The sequence below is a fragment of the Zophobas morio genome, unplaced genomic scaffold, assembly GCF_036711695.1.
Source record: "Zophobas morio isolate AGI-343-1 ecotype UQ-CSIRO unplaced genomic scaffold, CSIRO_AGI_Zmor_V1 ptg000011l, whole genome shotgun sequence".
NCBI lineage: Eukaryota > Metazoa > Arthropoda > Insecta > Coleoptera > Tenebrionidae > Zophobas > Zophobas morio.
This window is the reverse complement of record NW_026972116.1, coordinates 20,063,243-20,085,106: the sequence shown is the minus strand read 5'-3', so window position 1 is coordinate 20,085,106 and position 21,864 is coordinate 20,063,243. Positions and strand designations below refer to the sequence as shown.

At 38.8% G+C, this 21,864-nt stretch overlaps 6 protein-coding genes across 8 annotated transcripts; 3 read left to right on the top strand and 3 right to left on the bottom strand.

The window, feature by feature from the left end:
* Positions 1–635: 635 nt before the first annotated feature.
* On the bottom strand, positions 636–8,543 carry LOC135127186 (peroxiredoxin-6-like). 2 transcript variants are annotated; one of them, XM_064053567.1, is made up of 7 exons: positions 8,308–8,395; positions 8,183–8,258; positions 7,837–8,141; positions 7,434–7,796; positions 7,315–7,388; positions 7,015–7,271; positions 6,776–6,966 (listed from the first exon to the last, which is right to left on the bottom strand). In XM_064053567.1, the coding sequence occupies exons 3-7, from the start codon at positions 8,124–8,126 to the stop codon at positions 6,829–6,831; spliced, it is 1,122 nt and encodes a 373-aa protein (XP_063909637.1). In that variant the 5' UTR covers positions 8,127–8,141; positions 8,183–8,258; positions 8,308–8,395; the 3' UTR covers positions 6,776–6,828. The 2 variants fall into 2 exon arrangements, with proteins under 2 accessions (XP_063909638.1, XP_063909637.1); XM_064053568.1 differs by lacking the exons at positions 6,776–6,966; positions 7,015–7,271; positions 7,315–7,388; ... (1 more) ...; positions 7,837–8,141; positions 8,183–8,258 and adding exons at positions 636–809; positions 867–942; positions 995–1,369; positions 1,416–1,513; positions 8,442–8,543 and having other exon boundaries at positions 8,308–8,394.
* On the top strand, positions 5,594–6,831 carry LOC135127189 (charged multivesicular body protein 5). Its single transcript, XM_064053572.1, has 3 exons — positions 5,594–5,766; positions 5,813–6,358; positions 6,405–6,831. The coding sequence occupies exons 1-3, from the start codon at positions 5,698–5,700 to the stop codon at positions 6,459–6,461; spliced, it is 672 nt and encodes a 223-aa protein (XP_063909642.1). The 5' UTR covers positions 5,594–5,697; the 3' UTR covers positions 6,462–6,831.
* A 118-nt stretch (positions 8,544–8,661) lies between the features above and the next one.
* LOC135127185 (nuclear envelope integral membrane protein) lies at positions 8,662–10,523 on the top strand. The gene is made up of 8 exons (XM_064053566.1): positions 8,662–8,845; positions 8,893–9,014; positions 9,058–9,265; positions 9,319–9,485; positions 9,545–9,695; positions 9,740–9,929; positions 10,036–10,197; positions 10,312–10,523. Exons 1-8 carry the CDS (start codon positions 8,773–8,775, stop codon positions 10,433–10,435), a joined length of 1,197 nt encoding a protein of 398 aa, XP_063909636.1. The 5' UTR covers positions 8,662–8,772; the 3' UTR covers positions 10,436–10,523.
* LOC135127188 (ras suppressor protein 1) lies at positions 10,438–12,533 on the bottom strand. Its single transcript, XM_064053571.1, has 6 exons — positions 12,317–12,533; positions 11,484–11,534; positions 11,197–11,436; positions 11,062–11,144; positions 10,763–11,010; positions 10,438–10,714 (listed from the first exon to the last, which is right to left on the bottom strand). Exons 1-6 carry the CDS (start codon positions 12,462–12,464, stop codon positions 10,630–10,632), a joined length of 855 nt encoding a protein of 284 aa, XP_063909641.1. The 5' UTR covers positions 12,465–12,533; the 3' UTR covers positions 10,438–10,629.
* Positions 11,852–21,843, top strand: LOC135127183 (abnormal spindle-like microcephaly-associated protein). Of its 2 annotated transcripts, XM_064053562.1 has the most exons (6): positions 14,345–14,821; positions 14,875–15,057; positions 15,539–15,748; positions 15,797–20,971; positions 21,028–21,217; positions 21,268–21,843. In XM_064053562.1, exons 1-6 carry the CDS (start codon positions 14,810–14,812, stop codon positions 21,813–21,815), a joined length of 6,318 nt encoding a protein of 2,105 aa, XP_063909632.1. In that variant the 5' UTR covers positions 14,345–14,809; the 3' UTR covers positions 21,816–21,843. The 2 variants fall into 2 exon arrangements, with proteins under 2 accessions (XP_063909633.1, XP_063909632.1); XM_064053563.1 differs by lacking the exons at positions 14,345–14,821; positions 14,875–15,057 and adding an exon at positions 11,852–11,871.
* Positions 12,684–14,233, bottom strand: LOC135127190 (uncharacterized). Its single transcript, XM_064053573.1, has 4 exons — positions 13,976–14,233; positions 13,657–13,924; positions 13,066–13,603; positions 12,684–12,949 (listed from the first exon to the last, which is right to left on the bottom strand). Exons 1-3 carry the CDS (start codon positions 14,072–14,074, stop codon positions 13,584–13,586), a joined length of 387 nt encoding a protein of 128 aa, XP_063909643.1. The 5' UTR covers positions 14,075–14,233; the 3' UTR covers positions 12,684–12,949; positions 13,066–13,583.
* Positions 21,844–21,864: the final 21 nt, after the last annotated feature.

Below are 21,864 nucleotides of genomic sequence, written 5' to 3'. Positions count from 1 at the left end.
ATTCTTCTATGTAATATTTTACCCTATTACCGTCTGTATTAGTGCTTGTACAGTGAGTATTTTAAACAATTTTAAGTAATCAGGGGTTTGTTTTAAAACATTGTAGGGTTTCACGGATGTATTACTCAAAGGTATTCAGTTGCCTCATACTTGTGCACAGAAAATGGTAAACTGTGAAGGATGTTAGATATAATAAAAGCTTCTTAGTGTTAGATGCATTTTTAATAAAAATGTACTGATAAGTACTTAAAGTAAATTAAATTAAATATTAGTAGTAGTTGTGTGGTCCTAACTTCAAACTTATTTTAGAAACCATTACCCAAAGAAATGTCGTCAAATCATGTTTTTCTGACTGGCACTTTGTGGCAGTCAAATTAATACACCGATAATTTTAATCTATCAATACACAAGACCATTGATTGTGCATTGAATTAATTCTAGGACACAGTAAGTGTGTCATATTATAGACATCAAAATTAATTTAAGCGAAAACTTGATGAATTACAGAACGAAAGTTATTACAAAAAACTGGTCCGGTTTTCATTAAAAAGAAATACGCTTTGACATACATACAGTGTATTAGCCAACACTAAGAAGACTAATTTTCACTTCACGCAGTCAAGAATACAACAAAACAAAGTAACAAAATATTGTTTATTAAACATCCTCTTTTTCTACACCTTGTAATTCGTCGTCGTTCTTACATAAACGATCCCAGAGGGCATGGAAACCTTATCAACCTTCCCTCCGAACAATTTCTGCGCCTCTTCATCCTTCACCGTCGGCAAAATCATAACTTTATCACCTGGCTACAACCAAAAACCCCAGAAAATAAAACCCCAATCACACCCAACCACAAAACCTACCACCCAGTTGGCAGGTGTCGCCACCTGCGGTATCTTATCCACCAGTTGCAACGAATCGATGACCCTCAAGATTTCACTTAACAGAAAAACCCAATTAAAATACGATCACCTGTCTCTACTCAACTTACTCCACATTGCGTCCAGTAGACTGAGGATAGTGCATCGACAGTCTCAAAACGTGCTTAGGATCGATGATATAAAGAGCCCTAACTGTCAACGCCTTCGCTTCGTCGTTTCTATACTGGTGGTCGATCATATCGAGCGCCACCGCTAGTTCGCGACTCGCGTCTGCGATGATGGGGTAGGGAAACTCCCCGGGGATGTCCAGACAATACGACTTGATGTCGTTCACCCAGTCCACGTGATCTTTGAGCTTGTCGCAGGAATGGGCCAAGAGTTTGACGTTGCGTTTGGTGAAGTGGGGCTGGTGGACGGCGATGCGGCCCAGCTCGGTGGTGCACACGGGGGTGAAATCGGCGGGGTGGGAGAAGAGGACCACCCACCTGGGGGGCAAAGTTAGGTGGTGGAGTGGCTGGGGGAAGTACTCACTTGTCGCCCTGCCAGTCGTAGAACTGGATGGGGCCCTGGGTGGTCTCGGCCTTGAAGTTGGGGACGGTGTCTCCGATGTATAGACGCGGCATGGCGGACTTTGAAATGACGAAAATGGAAAAGTTTGGAATTTATATGGTGAAAGTTGGTGGGGTACGATCTGGGAGGTTCGAAACGACAGGGTCGGCTTTAGATACGATATGAAGTTTAGTTGAAAACAGCGAGAAGGTGGCAGTAACGACAATGTCTTAACTGTCAGGCTTAAAAGTACTACAAGAAGTGTCATCCAAAATTTAAAAACCACTACTATGACAACATTTACATTTCCATGTGTACCTTTTTTTTATCAACATTAAAGGAAGAGTATAAAAACACGCATAGGACCCGAAAAATATTGATATATCCACACACCATACTTAAATAACGCCAGCTTATTTGACTTGAATTTTTTCTTTAATTTTTTATTTTTTTAATGCGTTTTTTCTAGTTTTCAAGTTTAAATTTTTCAATTTTTCAACTTTTCAATTCAATTTCTAGATTTTACAGTTTTTCGATTTGAAATTTCACGAGTTTTCAACTTTTAATTTTCAATTTTTAGATTTTTCAGTTTTTAATTATAAATAAATAAATTGTGAACAAAATATGTAGAAAGTATTAACTTGGTGTTAAATAAACGTACCAGACGTGAAAATGGTATTTAAAAACAATATTACTGACGCTCCTCCCACTCGCACAAGCTCCACCCTAATAAACCATTTCGTTGGCCCGTAGAAGAGGGGCGGCGTTTCTGTTTGTACCTCATTTTGTATATTTCACATAATTATTAATTATTTCTATGTAAACGCTGACGCCAAAATCGTTTTTCGAATAAAAGTCAAAATTTTATTTAAAAAAAGTAGTCCTAGATTCTATTATTTGTCAATATAAAATCCAATTTCCGTCTCAAGAGCCAATAAAATGAGTTTTCCAAACTTAGTATGGGTGGGTGGGTGGGTCCACTTTTGGTTTTTGGTTTAAATCTTACTATTCTGCTGCTTGTCAAATCAGAATTCAATTCTTATTTGACAGTAAATAAAAAAAATGATAAAAATGGAGGGAGTGGTCGGAGCTAAGTTTAGTTTTTTTCTACAGAATCTTATAAGCAAGAAATAGCCCCGCCCACCCTCCCGCTCTTAATTCTAATGACTGTTCTTAATATTGTTAATTCATAAGAACTATATTATCTTATTAAAATCTTGGACAACTCTGTTAAACTCTTGGGGAGAAAATAGATAAATTGCAAACAAAATACCTATAAAGTGTTAAGCTGGTGTTAAATAAACGTACGAGACGTACGAATTATGTTTAAAAAGCAATACTATTGATGCTCCTCCCACCCGTACAAGCTCCAGCTCAATAAAACATTTCATTGGTTCGTGGAAGAGGAAAGGCGCTTCCGATTGTATTTCGTGTTGTCTATTATACATAATTTTTTATTATTTCTGCGTAAACGCTGACGCAAAAGTCGTTTTTCGAACAAAAGTAAAAATTTTATAAAAAAAAAACTAGTCTTAGGGTCTACTATTTGTCAACATAAAATCCAACTTCCGTTTCAAGAGCCAACTAAATGAGTTGGGGTGGGTGGGTGGAGCCACTTTTGATTTTGTTTTAAATTTTCCGATTCTACCGCTTGTCAAATCAGAATTCAATTCCTATTTTACAATAAATAAAATAAGTCAGAGAAATGTGCACAGGAGGTGGGCGGAGCCAAGTTTTGCTTTTTTCTAGAGTCTTATAAGCAAAAAATAGCCCCGCCCACCCGCCCCCTCTAGATTCTAGTGACTATTTTCGATATTGTTAATTCAAATCTTATTAGAATTTCAGGCAAATCTGTTAAGTCGTTGGGGAAAAAATATATGAATTGTAAACAAAATATTTGGAAAATATTAAACTGGTGTTAAATAAGTTACCAGACGTAACGATTATATATAAAAAGCAATTCTACTGAAGCTCCTCCCACTCGGACAAGCTCCACCTCAATAAATCATTTCATTGGCCCGTAGAAGAAGGGTTTCCGATTACACCTCATTTTGTTTATTTCACAAAATTTGTAATTATTTCTATGTAAACGCTGACCGCAAAGTCGTTTTTCGAATAAAAGTCAAAATTTTATTTAAAAAAGTGGTCCTAGATTCTATTATTTGTCAATATAAAATCCAACTTCCGTCTCAAGAGCCAATAAAATGAGTTTTTAAAAAGGAGTAGGGGTGGGTGGGTGGGGCCAGTTTTGATATTGTTTTAAATCTTACGATTCTACCGCTTGTCAAATCAGAATTCAATCCCTATTTCACTGTAAACATTAGGGGTACAGTCCAAAATTATTGAATAATAAATTGATTTTATGTTTTTTATTATAATATCTCTTATTTTTGCACAAAAAAATTATTGACAGAAAAGTACGTATATAAAGAAAAAATAACAAAGATTAAGCCCCACCCACCCGCCCCGATCTCAATTGTGATAAGTTTTTCATTCCTAATAAGACGAGGGGCGGAGTTTAATTGTAACAACAATATTTCAATATTTCTCTAGAAAATTCTACCCTTCCAAAAACATATTTCATATGGTAATTTCTTGTAAAGAAATGAGGATTTTGCAAACTAAACTCCGCCCCTCAGCTCACGATGAATAAAGCATTCATCACAATTGAGAAGGGGTGGGTGGGCGGTGCTTATATTTTGTCCATTTTTTTCTTACTATATGAAGTCTTCTTTTCCCAACAAGAAACTGAAAATATCTTTAACTATCCTGATTTTTTAAAGAAAACTCTATATGTACATATATTAAAAAAAAAAAAAACAAAGACCGTTATTATACCGTGCAATTGTTTTTGTGAAAATGTAAACGTTAAACGAAAAAACTGAAATCGGATTCGTTTACTCCAAGTGTGGCAGTATATTTCTGTATAACATTCAAGTCATTTTAAAATACGGTTCATTGAGATGACGTCATCAAATTGTTGGTGGGGATGATTAGCCAAATTTTGGCTAACATTTAACCATCTACATGATATTTCTAACATACATACAAAATGTGACAACAATCGGTCCAGCAGTTTCGGAAATATGTGTCTAATAAAAATGGATACAAACAGACAGACAGACTGAAACGGGAAACTACTTTTTTTCCTTAGCCTACGCCCGGGGAGTAAAAAAGTCAAAACCGTCCCTGGTATTCTTCTAAATTTATTTTTTAAATACACAAATAAATCGTTGAAAACAAAAGATAACCCTATTTATTCAAAATATGATAACTGTGTCATAATATTTATCATTACTGTATTGTGTAGATAATTACACGGATATGGTTCTGATTGCTTGACAACTACAATGCAGAATGAATAACAAAATAAACAAAAACAAATAAAAAGGACAAAAATATAATAATTGCAACACAAATCCGCAAATTTTTCTCATCGGGAATTAATCTTTTATTTTCAAGAACAATTTTTAGTTTCTTAGTTCAAAAAAAATATAATTATTATACACATAATAATAATAATAATTTTCCACTGACCCTTCCCTTATCATGTTTCATTCTAAAAACGAATATCACTGCTATAAACGTAAATATCAAATGAAAAATATTGACCAAAGAAAGGATCCCTTTTTCATTTGAACATACGTTATTAAAATTAATCGCGTCACTAAAACTTTTTTAAAGGTCAATTTATAATGGTACATTCAACATTTAATTCGACTCACAATTTAACCTACGATTAACCTGGGAATTTGAGCACTGGATTTGTTAAAGTCGATCACGTAATCACAATTAATCCATCACGTGGTCAAATCTAACCAGTCAAATGCTCAGATTCCAGGATTAATCGCACATTTACTTATTAATTAACTATAAGTAGTCACATAGTAGTAGTAAAAGCTCAATTATTCATATCAGTACAAATTCAATGATTAATAACTTTCTATTACAGGATAACACGGATAAACATTAAAAGACATCTTGTAAATCAAAATTCGATTCACAGATTCACATTCTGCGACCTATGAACGAATCCGCACTACCCACCAATAGCACTAACCACTCCGCCACGTGACCCACCGGACCCTTGCAATTGGCCGACAAACCTCCGTTTCACTCCACGGCCTACACCCTCCACTGACAGCTCTCAAACCTGACATTTGACGCTTGACAGTCTTGACACCTATCAAACGCAATTTCTAATTTCACACAATTGAATATTCTGTGTGATTCATACCTTAGTATCTAAACAGAGCCCCCAGACATGAATAGACTCTTCGGCAGAGGCAAGCCCAAAGAACCGGGCCCCAGTATAACGGACTGCATCGCCGGAGTAAGTCCCCCAAGTCAGTATTCCCAAATCACCCTCAAACTTTCAGGTGGATCAGCGGGCCGAAGGCGTCGAGAAAAAAATACAAGCCCTGGAAAATGACCTCCGGAAATTCAGAGACCAAATGTCGAAAATGCGCGAAGGCCCTGGTAAAAACGCGGTCAAAGCGAAAGCCATGCGAATCCTCAAACAGAAGAAAATGTATGAACAACAACTCGACAATTTACGGGGGCAGTCATTTAATATGGAGCAGGCGAATTACGCTCATCAGGCGCTGAAAGACACGCACACTACGGTCGTGGCGATGAAGGATGGAATGAAGCAGATGAAGAAGGAGTTTAAGAAGATTAATATAGATGATATTGATGATGTGCAGGATGAGTTGGCTGACTTGATGGAGCAAGCTGACGAGGTGCAGGAGGCACTAGGTAGGAATTATAACACTCCTGAGATTGATGAGGATGATCTGGCGGCTGAATTGGACGCTTTGGGTGATGAAATAGCACTTGATGATGATACAAGTTATTTGGATGATGTGCTCAAGGCTCCAGAGGCACCGAACAACAAACCAGAGAAAGAAACAGAGAAGAATAAGGTGAGTTGTGCAGGTTGATGGGGTTTTAGTAATGAGGGTGTTCTAGGATGGAATTCCTGTAGATGAGTTCGGATTGCCTCAAATTCCCAGTCATACTAACTAAAAGTGATGCCTTCAAGCCACATGTAAGCCTTTTGCTGTTGTAAATATGTATTTTAATGCAGTTAGAGTATGGATAGGAACAATACAATAAATCTGGTGGCACTTTAAAAAATTCTAAATCACGATAAAGTGGAACGCTGTTTTATTGTCTTAAGTTTGTTAGTTATTGAGAAAATATAATGTTAAATTTGCACGGATTTTTAAGTATTATAGGAAACAAACGTGATTTTTTCCTAAAAATAAAACTGCGTTCTAGATTATAGAAATAGACAAATGTTCACAAGTTGATTTTATTTCATTATAAACGTGATTACATGTATATTTTTTTCAATTGTGCTTTTATATTTTATTAATAAAGTATTAACATTTCACCTCTTGTTGAATGTAAAAGGTTTGATTTTCTCAACGTCTCGATACAGTTGGATAAAATCGTTAAGATCATTCTGACACTGTTTAAAATTTTGAATATCAAACTCAGAAACGGCTGTGTAGTGGTGCACGTGTGCCTAAAACACAAACAATAACTGCGAGAAACCTCATAACGTAAAAACTACTTTTCTTTTGTACAGTTTCATGAACTGACTGAGTACTTCATCAAATAAATTTAACACCGACGTGCTATTACTTAGCGAAAACACTGAAAAATCTAACCCCTTTGGGGGCACGTCACATAATCCAACTTTCACAGCTTTGCTAGACCAAGGCGCAAACCGCAACCTAGTTTTTAATTTATCCACGTAGTTCCTCATATCGTTAACGGAAAATTTTCCTCGCCCTAACAACGTAACCCCCATTGACGTACTCCTAGAATCTTTACAAACCATCACATAATAAGATCATCTGTACAAACCCACCTAAAGGGTCTGCTTTCACCAACTGACAACTGCGACTGGACGCCATCAAAGACAACTCATTTTTCAAGTGTTTACTAAAACCCAAATTTAAATTATCGCCAATGCGAAAAACCCCTCACCTAGTGACATATTTCAAAACAAAGGGACTAAATCCACTCAACAGAAAATTCAATTTTGGGAAAGGCACCATATTCGTGTTGATATCGTTCATGTCAATGTTCATCTTTCCCCCAAACCTTGACCCACTCGTCAAATGCAGAACCATATCAACGATAATTTTATTCACATCTTCGAACGGCCCAAACGGACTCACTCTATCACAGTAGCGACTAGTTTGCCGAAAGACGATGTCCAACAATGCCTTGTTTTCAACGGGGAAGACACACGTGGCGCTATTTACGAGCTCCTGGGTGGCGAACGCCATGTTGTATGGGGCCGTAATAACGTCTTCAGTACCAGTGGGATAAACACAAACTATAAACCTAACCCACAATGAAAAACGAAAATACTATGTGGTACTACCTTTCAACGGATGGATAGTGATCTGCTAGCAGTTTTACAATGAAGGTACCTAAACCAGACCCAGTACCACCTCCCATTGAAAACAACAACAAAAACCCATTCAAGTTATCACACTGTTCGACGACGTACTGCACCGCGTTGAGTATTTTTTGTTTGTATTTGGGGCCGTGGCTGCAATAACCCTCCGCCCAGTTGTTCCCAGAGCCCGGGTAGTTAGTAATGAGGCATTTTTTGTCATACAAGTCCCGAAACTTGCCGGCTCTGAATCGAGCCACGACGCTGTCCTCCATATCGATACATAAAAACTAACGGGGAGTTTAAGGGGTTGCTTTTTGTTAGTGCTTACCCTAGCTTTGGCATTGCTACGAAGGAGGTCGCTTAACGTATCAAAAGTTGCCGCTTTCGTGCCAAAGTTGAAAAAACTGTACATGTATTGTTGTAAATCGGTTTTATCGCGCTTGCTGCACTTACTTGGGGGGTCGTGGGATAGTTTAACATCGTATTCTTGGAGGATTTCTGGCAAAAAACAACTTCCAATTTGGTTACCGCATTGGCCAACTGAAACGAAAAATCGTTAATCGAGGAAAGATAAATTCTCAGTCTACCTTGTATCACGATGAATTCACTCATTAATTTCTTCACACAAAAACATTTATCACAAAAAAAAATGCAACGACCACTCACTACATAACCACACTTTTTTAAATTTTAAAGTGGACGCGGCATTAATTGTGTCGGGTTAGGGATTTATTGAGATTGCTAACTGAAGTGGCATCTTTCTTCCACACATTAAACCGGTCGCTTTGTCTCTTTTTACTAGTGATTTCGTTTTGTCGGGTTGTTTTACCGCCAAACGTCATAAAAAATGTAACGGAACGGTGTTAAAATACGAAAATAAAAAAAAAACTTTTAGCTGCGTTAAATTAATACGTAAAAATGAGTTCATACGTTTCGTTCATTATCATTTTCTTATTCTTAGAACTATTCCTTGTGTGTAAATCAACCGAGGGTAAATTCATTTTTTAGGTTATGTTTTTTACTCACTCCAATTTTTAGTTCGTTATTTAGAACAAGGCCAGAAGCATACATATTGGGCACAGTCAGGCGCGCCGAGTTTCCAAATTTACTGCTATGAAGGCAAACCCAAGTACTTAATTCACATTTGGCAGAGCGTTGTGGTAAACTGTCGTACGTTGAAAGTTTTCACCATTTCTTGTTTAGCTTCATCTAGAACACCGCAATGACGACTACACAAAGTATGAGGGTAACTCACCAGAGGCTGTGCAGGAGGAATATAACGAAAAACGGTTTAGTTGGAACTTGAATATATTTTCCTCGAAACAAAAACAAACAAGGTTGGACCCATTTAACAGGAGCTGTGTTGGAATTGATAGCAAAACTAACTATAATGTGACGCTACATGTCATCAGTAAGGATATTGGTGCAGCGGTGATTGGCCAGATTTTGAAACATTGCTTTCAGGGATTGATTATTGGAAGGTACTTTTGTTATTGTTTGGGATTTCTTTGTTTCTTTCTGCGAATAGGTTGAGCCAAAATACTCTATTTTATTATATTTGCGGGATAACTTTAGGAATTTGTACGTCGTTTTTAATATTGATATACTTTGCAAGCAAACTTTTCCCAAAGGTGAGTGCATTGTGATCAATGCAAGTACCTTTGTACTATAAATTTGTTAAAATTGTTAGAAACCCATGATGTATGGCGTAGCCGCCTGTGGCTGGACTGTCGGTATTTACCTCCTCCAACTCCTTTGGGACAACATCCGCGTAATCCTCCTCAACTACAAGACCTATTTAGTATGGTACACGGTCATAACCGGCCTCATAAGTTTCATAAGTAAGTCCTGAAACCCCCTCCTTCAGAAAACATTCTCTTCGTAGTCTGCTATAGATGGGGGCCCGTGGAAAACGAGCGCAGCCGCAACTTAATTCGCTGGTCGCTCCAATCCGTGGGGCTAGCGGCCATCTTTTTCAGTACCCAGTTCCAGGAAGCCGCCATGGGCCAGATCGTCGCCCTCCTGCTGTTCCACAACATCCCACCATCTTGGCTCACACGCACGAAGAAGTACTGGTAAGAATATTTCTTTTTTCGGAAATTTCAAAATTTCTTGTGTCCATTGCCGATTGCGTAAGTTGGAATTCGATTCGATTCACTGATGAAGAACGAACATTTTCAGGAAAAAAAAATTTCCGCCGAAAGTGAAACCCTTAACGAACGATGAGTACTACGAGCAGGGGGTGCGGGAAACGTCCAAAGCCCTGGGCGAGTTGCGACAGTATTGTTCGAGTCCGGACTGCAAACAGTGGCAACTCGCGCTCAAACTGAAAGATGTGAAACGGTAAGCGGGGGCGCCACTTGTGGTGGGTTAGCTGGAATGTCAATGTAAAATTTATAGGTTAGGACTTTAATTTCAAATAAAAAAGTTAATATTCCGCGTTTCTAACTGTTGCAGCTTTGCGTCATTTATCGAAGGAAATTCACATCTGAGCGACGAGGAAATTCTGGAGTATGAAACATCGATACACACGACGGACTTGACAGATGACGAAAGCGAATATACGGACGAAGAACAGTGAGGTAGTTTTAAAGACTGACTATTTATTGAGTTATTAAAATTACATTGGATTGTAAAAATTGTAAAATACAAACTTATTTTCATAGAAAGCGTTTATCTAAGGCCACACGTTACATAACTAATAAGATAAATTAAAAATGGCAGTTGACAGTAATGACTTGTCATGAGATTACTTAAATACAATTCTAAGTAGACTTAGCGAATTCTTGAAATCTTTTTTGCTTTGTCTACACAAGGGGGTGGTACGGGGGGTTTGTTTGTCAAATATCGGTTATATAATCTGAAATAATTCCACTTTAAATGGTATCAAAAGGTGGCTTTTACTCACATTCTGTAAGTTTCTGTGCGTAAATATTCCATCAGATGCCCCACACCTAGTTGGAGTTGGTCAGCAATGGGAGGCACCCATTCGTTGCCCTCAAACCTGAAGACTGACTTGTTTGAGGTCATGTCCAGATTGCCCACTTCTGGTGGGAGAATGGTGAGGCGATTGCCCTGGACGTGCAGTTCACGCAGCCTGGTTAACTCCCCCACTTCGATAGGAAGGTCAATAAGGTCGTTTTCCCGCAAAACTAGCTAAAGACAACGACTTAAGTCAGGTGTGACTGCCAAATTAATACTACTCACAATTTGAAGGTTTTTGAGATTCTTGACATCAGGCGGCAAATGTTCAAAGTCGTTGTCCGACAAGTACAGCGCTCGAAGTGTTTCTATTCAAACATACACCATTAAAAAAATTACCAGCGTCTCATAATTTATTACCCATCATGAAAAAATTTCCCGGCAAAGATTTCTCGTTCAGGTTGTTGTAGGAAAGATCGAGAACTTCAATCATTGGAAAAGCACCAAATCCTCGAGGAAGGTTGTACAGGCGGTTTATGGATAAATTGAGAATGCGAAGCTTTGGCATCGACGATAATGACAGTGGTAATTCTTCCACGTGGTTATTGGCCAAGTTCAGCATTTCTAGGTTTATCAAATTTGCGAGGGAGGGTGGAACCGCTAAAAATTGCTATTACGGGCCTGTTTTGTGAAAGTGGTAGACTTACACTTGATTTTGTTGTGACTTAACGTAAGTCGGGTTATGTAGGTCATATTAACTGCAAGGGAAAATCATTAATGGATCAAAATTCAGTTAGATATAACTCAAATAAGTTTGCTTATTAAAATTTTATGGTGACGTCATCAGTCAATAATGTGTATTAATGTGTTTTCATCAGTAAAATGAATCATTACATTTTTGACATTCTGTATAAGACTTTCTAAAAAATGAGGGTGAATTAAAAAAGATGATGTGAAATATTATATAAATATTAATAATAAAATAATATAAATCTTAACATAAAATTCACAGACTCAGACAACGCTTGTTTAACGTAATGTTTTTAATGTAATGAATAATTAAAGAGAAGTGAAGGAAGTCTGATAAAAAGAAGGGTGAGTCTAACATAAATTTTCTTAATATATGACCATAGTTCTTTATAATTAGTTGAATTAGCCAAAGTTAACCTTAATTAAAATATCTTATCACTTGTTATATTTAAGCTTTAAATTTCTTCCTACGTTGAATGATTCGAATACTTAAGCAATCTATGCATTGTGATACGCATTTTGAGTCCCTATATTATGACAACCGTTTCAAAAAACATATACAACCTACTGCTGCCACAGACTCCAGCATCCCTGCCAACCCCACCTCTAGCCCCATCTCCCTCCCTAATAAACTAATAACAGTTCCATTTATTGTTACCTAAGCCCATTATTGTTATGATCGTGATTACTCTCAATTAAAGCCCACATGGCTTATTGGGGCCACGCCCACTTTCCAGTCGAACAAGATACCAAATTAGGCAAAAGCCTTGTAAAGCAAGAATCCACTTACGTAAACCTGGCGTCTCTTCAAACGAAGAAATGCCTTTATCCACTAAATCGAGTTCGGGATTTCGAATTTCCCGAGCTTCATCGAGAACTTTTTTCGCTTTAGACATTTTACTAGTGTTTGGAAGACACGAAACTGGTCCTTGATCCATTGCGCGCGCACCAGAAGCCCGTCAAATTTAAAATCGACCGTCCACTGCGGAACTCACTGTATGAATGACCATTTTTACTTTTACTACCAGCGCTGGGTTCGTATTGGCTTGGGGCCAAGATTTGGATTGCTTGGGCGTATGATGTATGACACATAGCAACAACTTGTTTATTTACTTAGTGTTAATGAAGTCGCTAGTTTAGGGCGAAGAAAACACTCATTAACATAAATACAAAATTTTATTGACCCTTTCCTTACACACCTACCTAACTAAAAATTAAATATAAAAATATGGGTTATGTAGCCCAAAAATGTCGCCCCGTTGCTTCTGCTACGTGCTGAAACTCAAAAACATACTTGTTTAGTATAAGTGCAAAAAACATGGAAATATGCGATTTCTAAAACGAAATTGATATTTAACATGGAACGATACATTTATACTCTACTCAATCCAGTCATTGCTGATGATGACTTGACTGCACAGTACTGAAATCAGAGCAATACATGAAAATAACAATTCAACAAGAATCAACAAAAATAACCCAAGTTCTGACTATTCACACTCAGAAATTGGGTTGTACCAAAATTGGAGACTACCGCACCTTTTAAATCATTTCAGAAGGTAGACTGCAAGTCCTTCTGAACCTAGGCCCCAATTCTCACCAGGTCCTGAAAATTTAAAAAAGCAATAGTATTCTAATTTTCTTAGTTTCGATATCTAACTAACAACATTGCCCTAAGTGCAAGGAAAGAGTTTCATACATAACAAAAATACTTAAAAATACAGACATTTTGCTTTCAGTTATTCCACGCCAAGGTAGCGTTGTCGCTGCACGTTGAACAAAACTCCAGAGATACGCGGTGTTTGGAAACGTGAAGACACACCCCAACATCACTGTCGTCGCCGTCGTCGTCATGGACGCTCGTATAATTGTGTTCTTTCAAATGATTATCACATACACCTTCTTCTAAATCAACGGGACTTACAAAACTGTCCCCTAAAAACTCATTCAGTTCTGAATTCAATAAGTCATCAGTGAAACTATCATTCAGCGCCAGATCAGGCTCTGGAGTAGGATAACTAGGATACGTTTTCTCCTCCCACGGATGCGCTGTTTTTCTAGCTATAGGTTGTTTTGGCTTTGAAACATAACGTGATAAACTCTGATCCAAGGATGTTGTTACCGACATACCTGTATTTTGATGGATATTTTTGACTAACGTGCCGATATCAGTACTGTTCGCGATCACACTTTTCAAGTACTTAATTTCTTTTTTTAAATCAGAGATTAGCAATGACTGGCTTTCTACAACTTTTAAATAGTCTGTGTTTTTCGTTTTCAATTCATCCACTTCTTTCTCTAGGTTCGTGATGTAAATTTTCTTTTTCAATCGGTTTTCGCGTGCCATTATCGCGTTTTTCGATAGCCACTTGCCTTTGCCTTTGGGATGGCGATCGCTCTGTAAATTCCCAGTTACTTCGAGAATTTTTTTAACAAGCCCGGTACTCACTCTCTTGTCGGGTCGGTAGTCGTCTTCGTCGAAGCCTTCGCCCTCCGACGAGGAAAAATTTTCTGAAACGTAGCGCACACGCTTGGGGTTTGACACCATTTTGACGAAACTGTTGTTTTTTGCGAACTTCGTATATTCTAGCTTGTTGTTTGCGTAATTGGAACGGTGTACAACACTTTTTTCTGAATTTTTACCTAAAACTGCGACGCAAATACTATTTAATCAAAAACAAGTTCTACTCGAAGTACAACGTTGTGCAAGAATAGCAAGATGGCCGACGCCCCGGCGCAAACAATCAAGGGACCAATTATTGTTAAGATTTTAGTCACGTGGAGCAATCTTCCACTGTAATTGGTGTCTGATTGAACGAACTGTCACGATTAAAGTTGTAGCTTAAGGTGCTATCACACGATCTATTCTCATTTTTGACAATTATGCGTCTTATAATAATGCTTCTGTGGTGGTTTACATGCGTAAACGAATTGCAGAACATCGTTTCAGGAAATGACGAAGTGCCGTACGTCTAGTAGCTAATAAAATTTCTGATTTTTATCGCGGTTACGCTGATGCAAGTCGTGCAACGTCGCCTTTATTAGACAAAATAAAATGCCCGAGAGGGACAGAGCACCTGTCACACACGCTAGACAAAAATCAACGAACTCGTTTCCTATTGGCCACCGTCGTAACCGTTTTGTTCAAAAATGACAGTTAGCGGTTTGAGCTTATTCCGAGACAGATGATGGTTGGGGTTTACTTTTAAATTTTAAACCGTTTGCTTGTTTTCAGTTAATAGTGTTTTAAATCTTGTTATATAGTTTTAAGTGTACATCTAAGATGTTTTTTCAAGTGAGTATAAGATTTGTTTCGTTGTTTTTAGTAATCATACCGTGGTGTTTTAGTTTTCGCCCCCTCTCAGACAACCTGAGAAAAAAACTGTCGCAAAAAAGGCCGAAGTGGAACCCAACGTGTTGACATTGGCCCCGTTTTCGAAAAATCCGAAAATCTGTTTTGAAAATGTAAAAGTTGGACAGGCTGCTGTTGAGACTTTAATTATTAAAAACCCCACAAACCACAAACTTGAAGTAAGTGTTCTTTTTTTATTGGGGGTTGTTAATGTAAACGACCGACTTAAAAAATACATTTATTTTGTGCCCTATTTAATTCAGGTGGAATACTTTTCCATTTATTTTGTTAAATTTTAGAATTTTTAATATTACCATACTTTTTTTTTTTAATAAAGTTATGACTGTTAAAGTCTTAAAACTTGTTAGCATTCAGGGTATTTTTTTAGTAAATATAACATGTGTACAGTGGCGGCCAAAACAAAGTAGAACACGTCTTGAAACATTTTGAATAAATTTAGTAGTGTAAACTGGACTCAATTGAATAAATCCCTCGCGAGTATCCATTAACCAATTTGGGACATGCATTTTTTTGGCTTCCTTTTTAAGCTAAACTAAGTTTCAAAGAATCTCATCCTAAATTTTCAAAAATAAATAAAAAAAAGTATGGATTTTCAGCAAATTTACAAAAATTAAAATAGCAGTTAATCTGTTTGACTAGGTAACTGCGCACCTAAATGTCGACGACAAAACCAACCTCCAACTACAGTGGTCATCAAAATCCCTCCAAGAGGGCGAAGAACAAACCCTCGTCCTCCACTGGACCCCCACGGAGGCAGGAGCGTGGCGCTACCTCCTCCACATCACCGCCGGCAGCCGCATATCCTGCGACATCCCAGTGCTCTTAAAGTCGGCAACTTCCGCCAAAAAAGTAAGTACCTCAACCCCCTACCGATTTTTACTAACAATCCCCGTACAGAAAAACCCAAAAAGCAGAACCTTCCCCCGTTTCGCTACAAAGAAAACCACATCACCCATCAACCTCATGAAACGAAAATCCCCACAGAAGAGACCGGTTCTGCCCAATATTACGAACATTCCCGAACTTAGACTAATACCAGCCGACGGCCTGTACGCCGGCAAGGAAAACGCGTTCTTACGGAGAGAAACGTTCATCGTGGGAACAAATCTTCCGTTGACCGAAGATAGTCTGGAAAGGGTCGCTGATGTCTCGTTTGAAAGAAAATTACAAGTGCATTGTTCGGAATTTTCCGTGCTTACTCCTGTGGCTGCCTTCCGACCGGAACATTGTTCCAGCGAGGAAAAGTCTGTTAGTAGAGTGCATTTTAGTGGGAAAAGTTTTCAGTTATTCCCTGACGAAACGACAGAAAATGATTTGCCGCTTGAAAATAGCGGAGATTTTGGTATATCTCCTATAACATACACCAGAAATATTAAAGATATATACATCTCTCCAGCGGTATATAGAGATATAAGAAACAGAGGTGTTAAACACAGGAATTCATCTCCTATAATGCAGACCAAGACTGTCAGAAATGTAACTTTCTCTCCAGACACGTTCGCTAAAGATCTTAGAGATATCAATATATCTTCCGTTACGTTTAGTAAAGACGTCCAAGAAATAAATATATCGTCAGAAACGTACTCTAAAGAAGCGAACGTTTCCACAGAAACATACACCAAGGACGCTAGAGACGTAAATATCTCTTCTGAAACGTACACAAAAGATCTTAGTTCGAATACGTTCACTCTAGAAGTCTCAGATCACGACACCGACAACTGTCCTACACCCACAAGCAGCAAAAAAGCCCGCTTGGACAGTTTAGCTGGGTTTTCGGTACGTGACACCATCCATGCAGGTCTATGGACAAATACAGCCCTCCCCTTGTCTACCATTAAAGAAGTACCATCGCTATCCACCATCGAAGAAAAAAGTATATCTAGAACCCTTCCTCTGAAACACAAAACCAACATGACTTTCACCGTGTCACCTAAGCGTCTAAAACTAGAAGAACCACTTCGTCCAGAATGGACTGAGGCACACACAGCTGCCATAATTGACCCACAAATGGGTGAATTTTTGGACAGGCAACAAGACAACCTCAAACGATGGTTGAACGCCATTTTGGCACCTCCAAAGGGCTTGGAATCCAACGATGAAGGGCACACGATGGACGTGGTGAAGCTGTGGCGAGAATGCCAGAAGAAACAAGACAATGTCAGCACTGTTAGCGTAGACACAAGCAGTGCGAATTTAAAAAGCGTGCGCAGAAACGCTTTACGCTTGTACAAATCTACCGAAGTCCAGAGTGTTTTAGAAAAGGTGTGGAAAGCCGTAGACGATAACCGGTTGATGATCAGAAGCGACAGAGACATCCACTTGGATCTAGCCCTTCAGTCTGATATAATGAGGGTACTTTTGAGTTACAACCCACTGTGGTTGCGCGTTGGGTTGGAGAGCATCTACGGTAGAATGATCCCGCTTAAATCGAACTCAGATCTCTTAGGTTTGACGACGTTCATTTGGGAGAAGCTAATCAGAGATCCGTTCCTTCTCAAGAAGCATAAGTCGATACATACAAATAACTATAAAGTGGGTATTAAAAAAGCCATCCTCAAGCGAATTCTAGCGCTGATCTACTTTCTAGATGTTTCTAAAAAGAACAAACTGATATCGCATGATCCGTGTCTCTTTTGTAAGAACGCCCCTATAAAAGAGAGTCGAGACGCTCTTATCTCTTTCGCAAGAGATACTGTAGCGTCTATGGGTGATATCACCAAATTTCTGAAACACTTCGGGTACATCTTGTCCCACAAACAGACCTATCTAGATGAATTCGACTACACGGTTAAAGTACTCGGTACGGATTTACGCGACGGAGTCCGCTTAACCCGCGTCATGGAGAAAATCTACCTCGATAACACACTAAGCAAAAACTTGCGCGTCCCGGCGATTTCCCGCTTGCAGAAAGTCCACAACGTGAAAATCGCATTCGAAGTACTACTAAAGAACGACTTCGAGCTAAAGTACGATATAGTACCCAAAGACATAGTGAATGGACACAAAGAAAAAACTTTGTGTTTCTTGTGGCAAATCATCTACAAATTACAAACTCCGTTAATGGCCAGAAGCGTCACAACGATAACCCGGTGGTGGCGCAGCGAAGCAATTCTTCTCAAACGGGAAGAATTAAGGAAGATCAGGACCGAACGGGAAGAAGCGGCCACGAAAATACAACTGTGGTACCGACGGAAGACGGGCTGGCACATCAAGAAAATGATGAAGAAACGTGAAGAAGCAGCAACGAAAATCCAGAGCTGGGTTAGAAGATTTCTGGCCCAGAAAAGGTTTGATAAGTTGAAACGCGCAGTTGCGATAGTGGAAGAAAGATATGTTGCGAGGAAACTAATGATGGTGGTTAGAATGAAATACGAAACGTTGAAGTGGGCGACGTTGGTTATCCAGAGAACGTTCAGGTCGTATAGAGAAATGAAACTCCAACGAGAATATTATCAAGTGTTGAGGTACAGCGTAATTCTCGTTCAGATGAGGTTCCGAGCGAACCAACTTATGAAAACAGAGAGGGAATATTTTCTACAATTGAAACACAGTGCGGTTATTATCCAGACAAGGTTCCGAGCTAATCGATTAATGAAAATGCAACGTGAAAATTATCTACAATTAAAATATGCAACCATTGTGATTCAGAAGAGGTTCATTTCTAATCAGTTGATGCAAATCGAACGAAAACGGTATGCACAATTACGACGAAGCGCGACTATGGTTCAGAGGAGGTTCCGCGCGAACCAACTTACGAAAAAGGAGAGAGAATATTTTCTACAGTTGAAATCAAGTGCAATTATTATCCAGAGGTGGTTCCGGGCCAGTCATTTAATGAAAACAGAAAAGGAATATTTTCTGCAGTTGAAACAAACCGTGATTGGTATCCAGACAAGGTTCCGCGCCACCCAATTAATGAAAACACAAAGAGAATATTTTCTGCAACTAAAGCAGAGTGTGATTGTGGTTCAGCAGAGGTTCCGCGCTAAACAACTAATGAAATTAGAAAGAGAATATTATCTGCAAACCAAAGAAAGTGTAACTGTGGTCCAGAGGTGGTTCCGTGCCTACAAATTAATGAAAATGGAGAAAACGTATTTTCTTCAATTAAAACGAAGCGCGACTATCGTGCAGAGAAGGTTCCGCGCCAATCAACTAACTAAAACACACAGAGAATATTTTCTGCGATTAAAACGGAGTGTTATTGTCATCCAGCGCACGATTCGCGCCTATCGCTTAATGCAAACAACGAGAGAATATTTTCTACAGTTGAAAAAGTACACTGTTTTCATTCAGAGAAAATTCCGCGCCAACCAGTTGGTGAAAATTGAACGACAATATTATCTACAATTAATCAGAAGCGTGACTATTATTCAGACGAGGTTCCGAGCCAACCAATTAATGAAATACGAAAGAGAATATTTTCTTCAGTTCAAACGATGCGCGATTTTAATGCAGAGGAGGTTCCGTGCCAATCACTTGACAAAAGTAGCGAAAGAATATTTTCTGCAATTAAAGAAAAGTGTGATTATTGTTCAGAGGAGGTTCCGCGCCAACCAGGCTATGAAAATCGAACGACAATATTACCTGCAGTTAACCCACAGTGCCATTATTAGTCAGAGGAGGTTCCGCGCCAACCAATTAATGAAATCAGAAAAAGAATATTTTCTACAATTAAAACAAAGCACAGTTGTTATTCAGAGAAGGTTCCGTGCCAGCCAGTTGATGAAAACCGAACGACAATATTACCTACAATTGAACAAAAGCGTCTGCATCGTTCAAAAGAGGTTCCGGGCCAACCGACTAATGAAACTAGAAAGAGAATATTTTCTACAGTTGAAACGAAGTGTGATTGTCGTTCAGAGGAGGTTCCGTGCCAACCAACTGATGAAACTAGCTAGAGAAAATCTTCTGCAGTTACAGAAAAGTGTGCTTATTGTCCAGAGGAGGTTCCGCGCCAACCAGGCTATGAAAATCGAACGACAATATTACCTGCAGTTAACCCGAAGCGTCATTATTATTCAGAGGAGGTTCCGCGCCAACCGGTTAATGAAATCAGCGAAAGAATATTTCCTACGACTAAAACAGAACGCGATTCTCGTTCAGAGAAGGTTCCGAGCCAACTACTTAATGAAATCAACACGAGAACAATTTCTGCAATTAAAACAAAGTGTCGTTGTTATCCAGAGAAGGTTCCGCGCCTACCTATCCATGAAAACCAACAGACAATATTTTGTACAATTACGACAAAGCGTCGTTCTTGTTCAGAGGAGGTTCCAAGCCAACCGACTTATGAAAATACAACGCCAACAATACTCACAATTCAGATTTAGCGTGGTTTTAATCCAGAAACGATTCCGCAGCCATCAGTTGATGAAATTTCAACAACAAAATTATCTACAACTACGACAAAGCGTTGTTCTCGTTCAGAGAAGGTTCCGCGCCAACCAACTAATGAAACTAGAAAAAGGGCACTTTGTTCAGTTGCGACAACGTGTGATTCTTATACAAAGAATATTCCGGGCCAATCAAATCATGAAAATTGAACACCGAATGTATTTAGAGTTAAAAAGGGTAGTGGTTTTGGTTCAGAGGAGGTTCCGCGCAAACCAGTTGATGAAAACCGAACGAGAATATTATCTACAGTTGAAACAGAGTGTGGTTCGCGTGCAGAGGAGGTTCCGCCTTAAGCAGTTAATGAAACCAGAAAGGGGATATTTTCTACGACTACGACAAAGCACGGTGATAACCCAGAGGAGGTTCAGAGCGCTGCAGCTAAAGAAAATACAACACGACTATTATATGAAATTAAAACGGTTTGTGATCGTGGTACAGAGACGATTTAGAGCCAATCAACTAACGAGAATCCAACGCGAACATTATGAAACGTTAAGACGAAGCGCGATCCTCGTGCAGAGGAAATTCCGCGCGAAGTTAGCAACAAGAGTGGATTATAGCAATTTCCAAAAATTAAAACAAGCCGCTGTCTGCATCCAAAGGAAATGGCGTGTTAAAGTCGCAGTGGAATTGGAAAAGCGAAGAAAAGAAAATGCGGCGGCTGCAAGGATTCAGGTAATTTTTCGTTTTTGATTGGATGGAATGTTTTTATTAATATTAAAATAAAATAGGCTACGTGGAGAGGCTACAAAATGCGGCAATGTCTAGAACCGAAGTTGTTGAAAATCTACCAACAGTTGAAGACCGCTAACGAGAACGCGAGACCTGAAAATACTTTAGGGTCTCGATGCGTCATTTGCGTTTTCCAACTGACAACGAAGATGAGTGTCGAAACCATGACTATTTTGGTTCAAGATCTCGGTACTTTTCTTATATTAAAATTACAATTTCATTAAAACTGTTTGTTACAGACTACATTACAAGAAGGTGCCAACAAAGTTTACGGACGTACGGGTCGAAGTTAATAGAGCCTCTCTACAACGTGATCAATTCCACCAACAGATCAGTGCTTGAAACTCAACTCAGCACGGCAGCTGTCAATGTCTTGATCAATGTGTACAGATATAAGCCTTCCAGACCGCATGTGTGGGTCCCTGAATATATGGAAAGTCTCGTAACTGTGATGTTACACTTCTGTGATAAAGAAAATCCCCTGTTTCCGACACTGTGTACACTTTTATATTTCTTTCTGAAAAATGAAGAATACAAGAGCGTCATCACCAACACTCCTAAGTTTCGCGATAAAATGAGGCTGATTAAGGACAAGGCGGACAGGAAGATGCGAATGGTGCAGAAGGTGAAGAGCGCTACGCAGAACGACTCCTTCTTCCGCGTTCGCCAAAATCTACCCCTGCCCGTAGACACTCCAGATTGGGGATTAGATTACAAAAAAAAGCCAAGAGTTTTCTTAAACTCGGTTCAAGCTGTCGATACCATTATTGCTATTTTAACTGTGTAAACTAGATGTAAATAAATTTTTAACGTTAGTGCGCACTTTACTCACCAAT

Excerpts from the sequence above, each read along its gene's own strand:
- LOC135127189 (XM_064053572.1), top strand. The coding sequence starts at position 5,698 with ATGAATAGACTCTTCGGCAGAGGCAAGCCCAAAGAACCGGGCCCCAGT. Across the intron at positions 5,767-5,812 it reads TAACGGACTGCATCGCCGGA|GTGGATCAGCGGGCCGAAGG; the intron begins GTAAGTCCCCCA and ends TCAAACTTTCAG. Across the intron at positions 6,359-6,404 it reads AAGAAACAGAGAAGAATAAG|GATGGAATTCCTGTAGATGA; the intron begins GTGAGTTGTGCA and ends AGGGTGTTCTAG.
- LOC135127186 (XM_064053567.1), bottom strand. The coding sequence starts at position 8,126 with ATGGAGGACAGCGTCGTGGCTCGATTCAGAGCCGGCAAGTTTCGGGAC. Across the intron at positions 7,389-7,433 it reads GTTTTGAAATATGTCACTAG|TAAACACTTGAAAAATGAGT; the intron begins GTGAGGGGTTTT and ends TTTGGGTTTTAG. Across the intron at positions 6,967-7,014 it reads TGAAACTGTACAAAAGAAAA|GCACACGTGCACCACTACAC; the intron begins GTAGTTTTTACG and ends TTTGTGTTTTAG.
- LOC135127185 (XM_064053566.1), top strand. The coding sequence starts at position 8,773 with ATGAGTTCATACGTTTCGTTCATTATCATTTTCTTATTCTTAGAACTA. Across the intron at positions 9,015-9,057 it reads ACATTTGGCAGAGCGTTGTG|CTTCATCTAGAACACCGCAA; the intron begins GTAAACTGTCGT and ends TTTCTTGTTTAG. Across the intron at positions 9,696-9,739 it reads CGGCCTCATAAGTTTCATAA|TCTGCTATAGATGGGGGCCC; the intron begins GTAAGTCCTGAA and ends TTCTCTTCGTAG.
- LOC135127188 (XM_064053571.1), bottom strand. The coding sequence starts at position 12,464 with ATGGATCAAGGACCAGTTTCGTGTCTTCCAAACACTAGTAAAATGTCT. Across the intron at positions 11,535-12,316 it reads TGAAGAGACGCCAGGTTTAC|TTAATATGACCTACATAACC; the intron begins GTAAGTGGATTC and ends TTTCCCTTGCAG. Across the intron at positions 11,145-11,196 it reads GGGAAATTTTTTCATGATGG|AAACACTTCGAGCGCTGTAC; the intron begins GTAATAAATTAT and ends ATGTTTGAATAG.
- LOC135127190 (XM_064053573.1), bottom strand. The coding sequence starts at position 14,074 with ATGGTGTCAAACCCCAAGCGTGTGCGCTACGTTTCAGAAAATTTTTCC. Across the intron at positions 13,925-13,975 it reads ACTACCGACCCGACAAGAGA|AGCGATCGCCATCCCAAAGG; the intron begins GTGAGTACCGGG and ends GGGAATTTACAG. Across the intron at positions 13,604-13,656 it reads AAATATCCATCAAAATACAG|CCAAAACAACCTATAGCTAG; the intron begins GTATGTCGGTAA and ends TATGTTTCAAAG.
- LOC135127183 (XM_064053562.1), top strand. Across the intron at positions 15,749-15,796 it reads CGGCAACTTCCGCCAAAAAA|AAAAACCCAAAAAGCAGAAC; the intron begins GTAAGTACCTCA and ends ATCCCCGTACAG. Across the intron at positions 21,218-21,267 it reads TATTTTGGTTCAAGATCTCG|ACTACATTACAAGAAGGTGC; the intron begins GTACTTTTCTTA and ends TGTTTGTTACAG.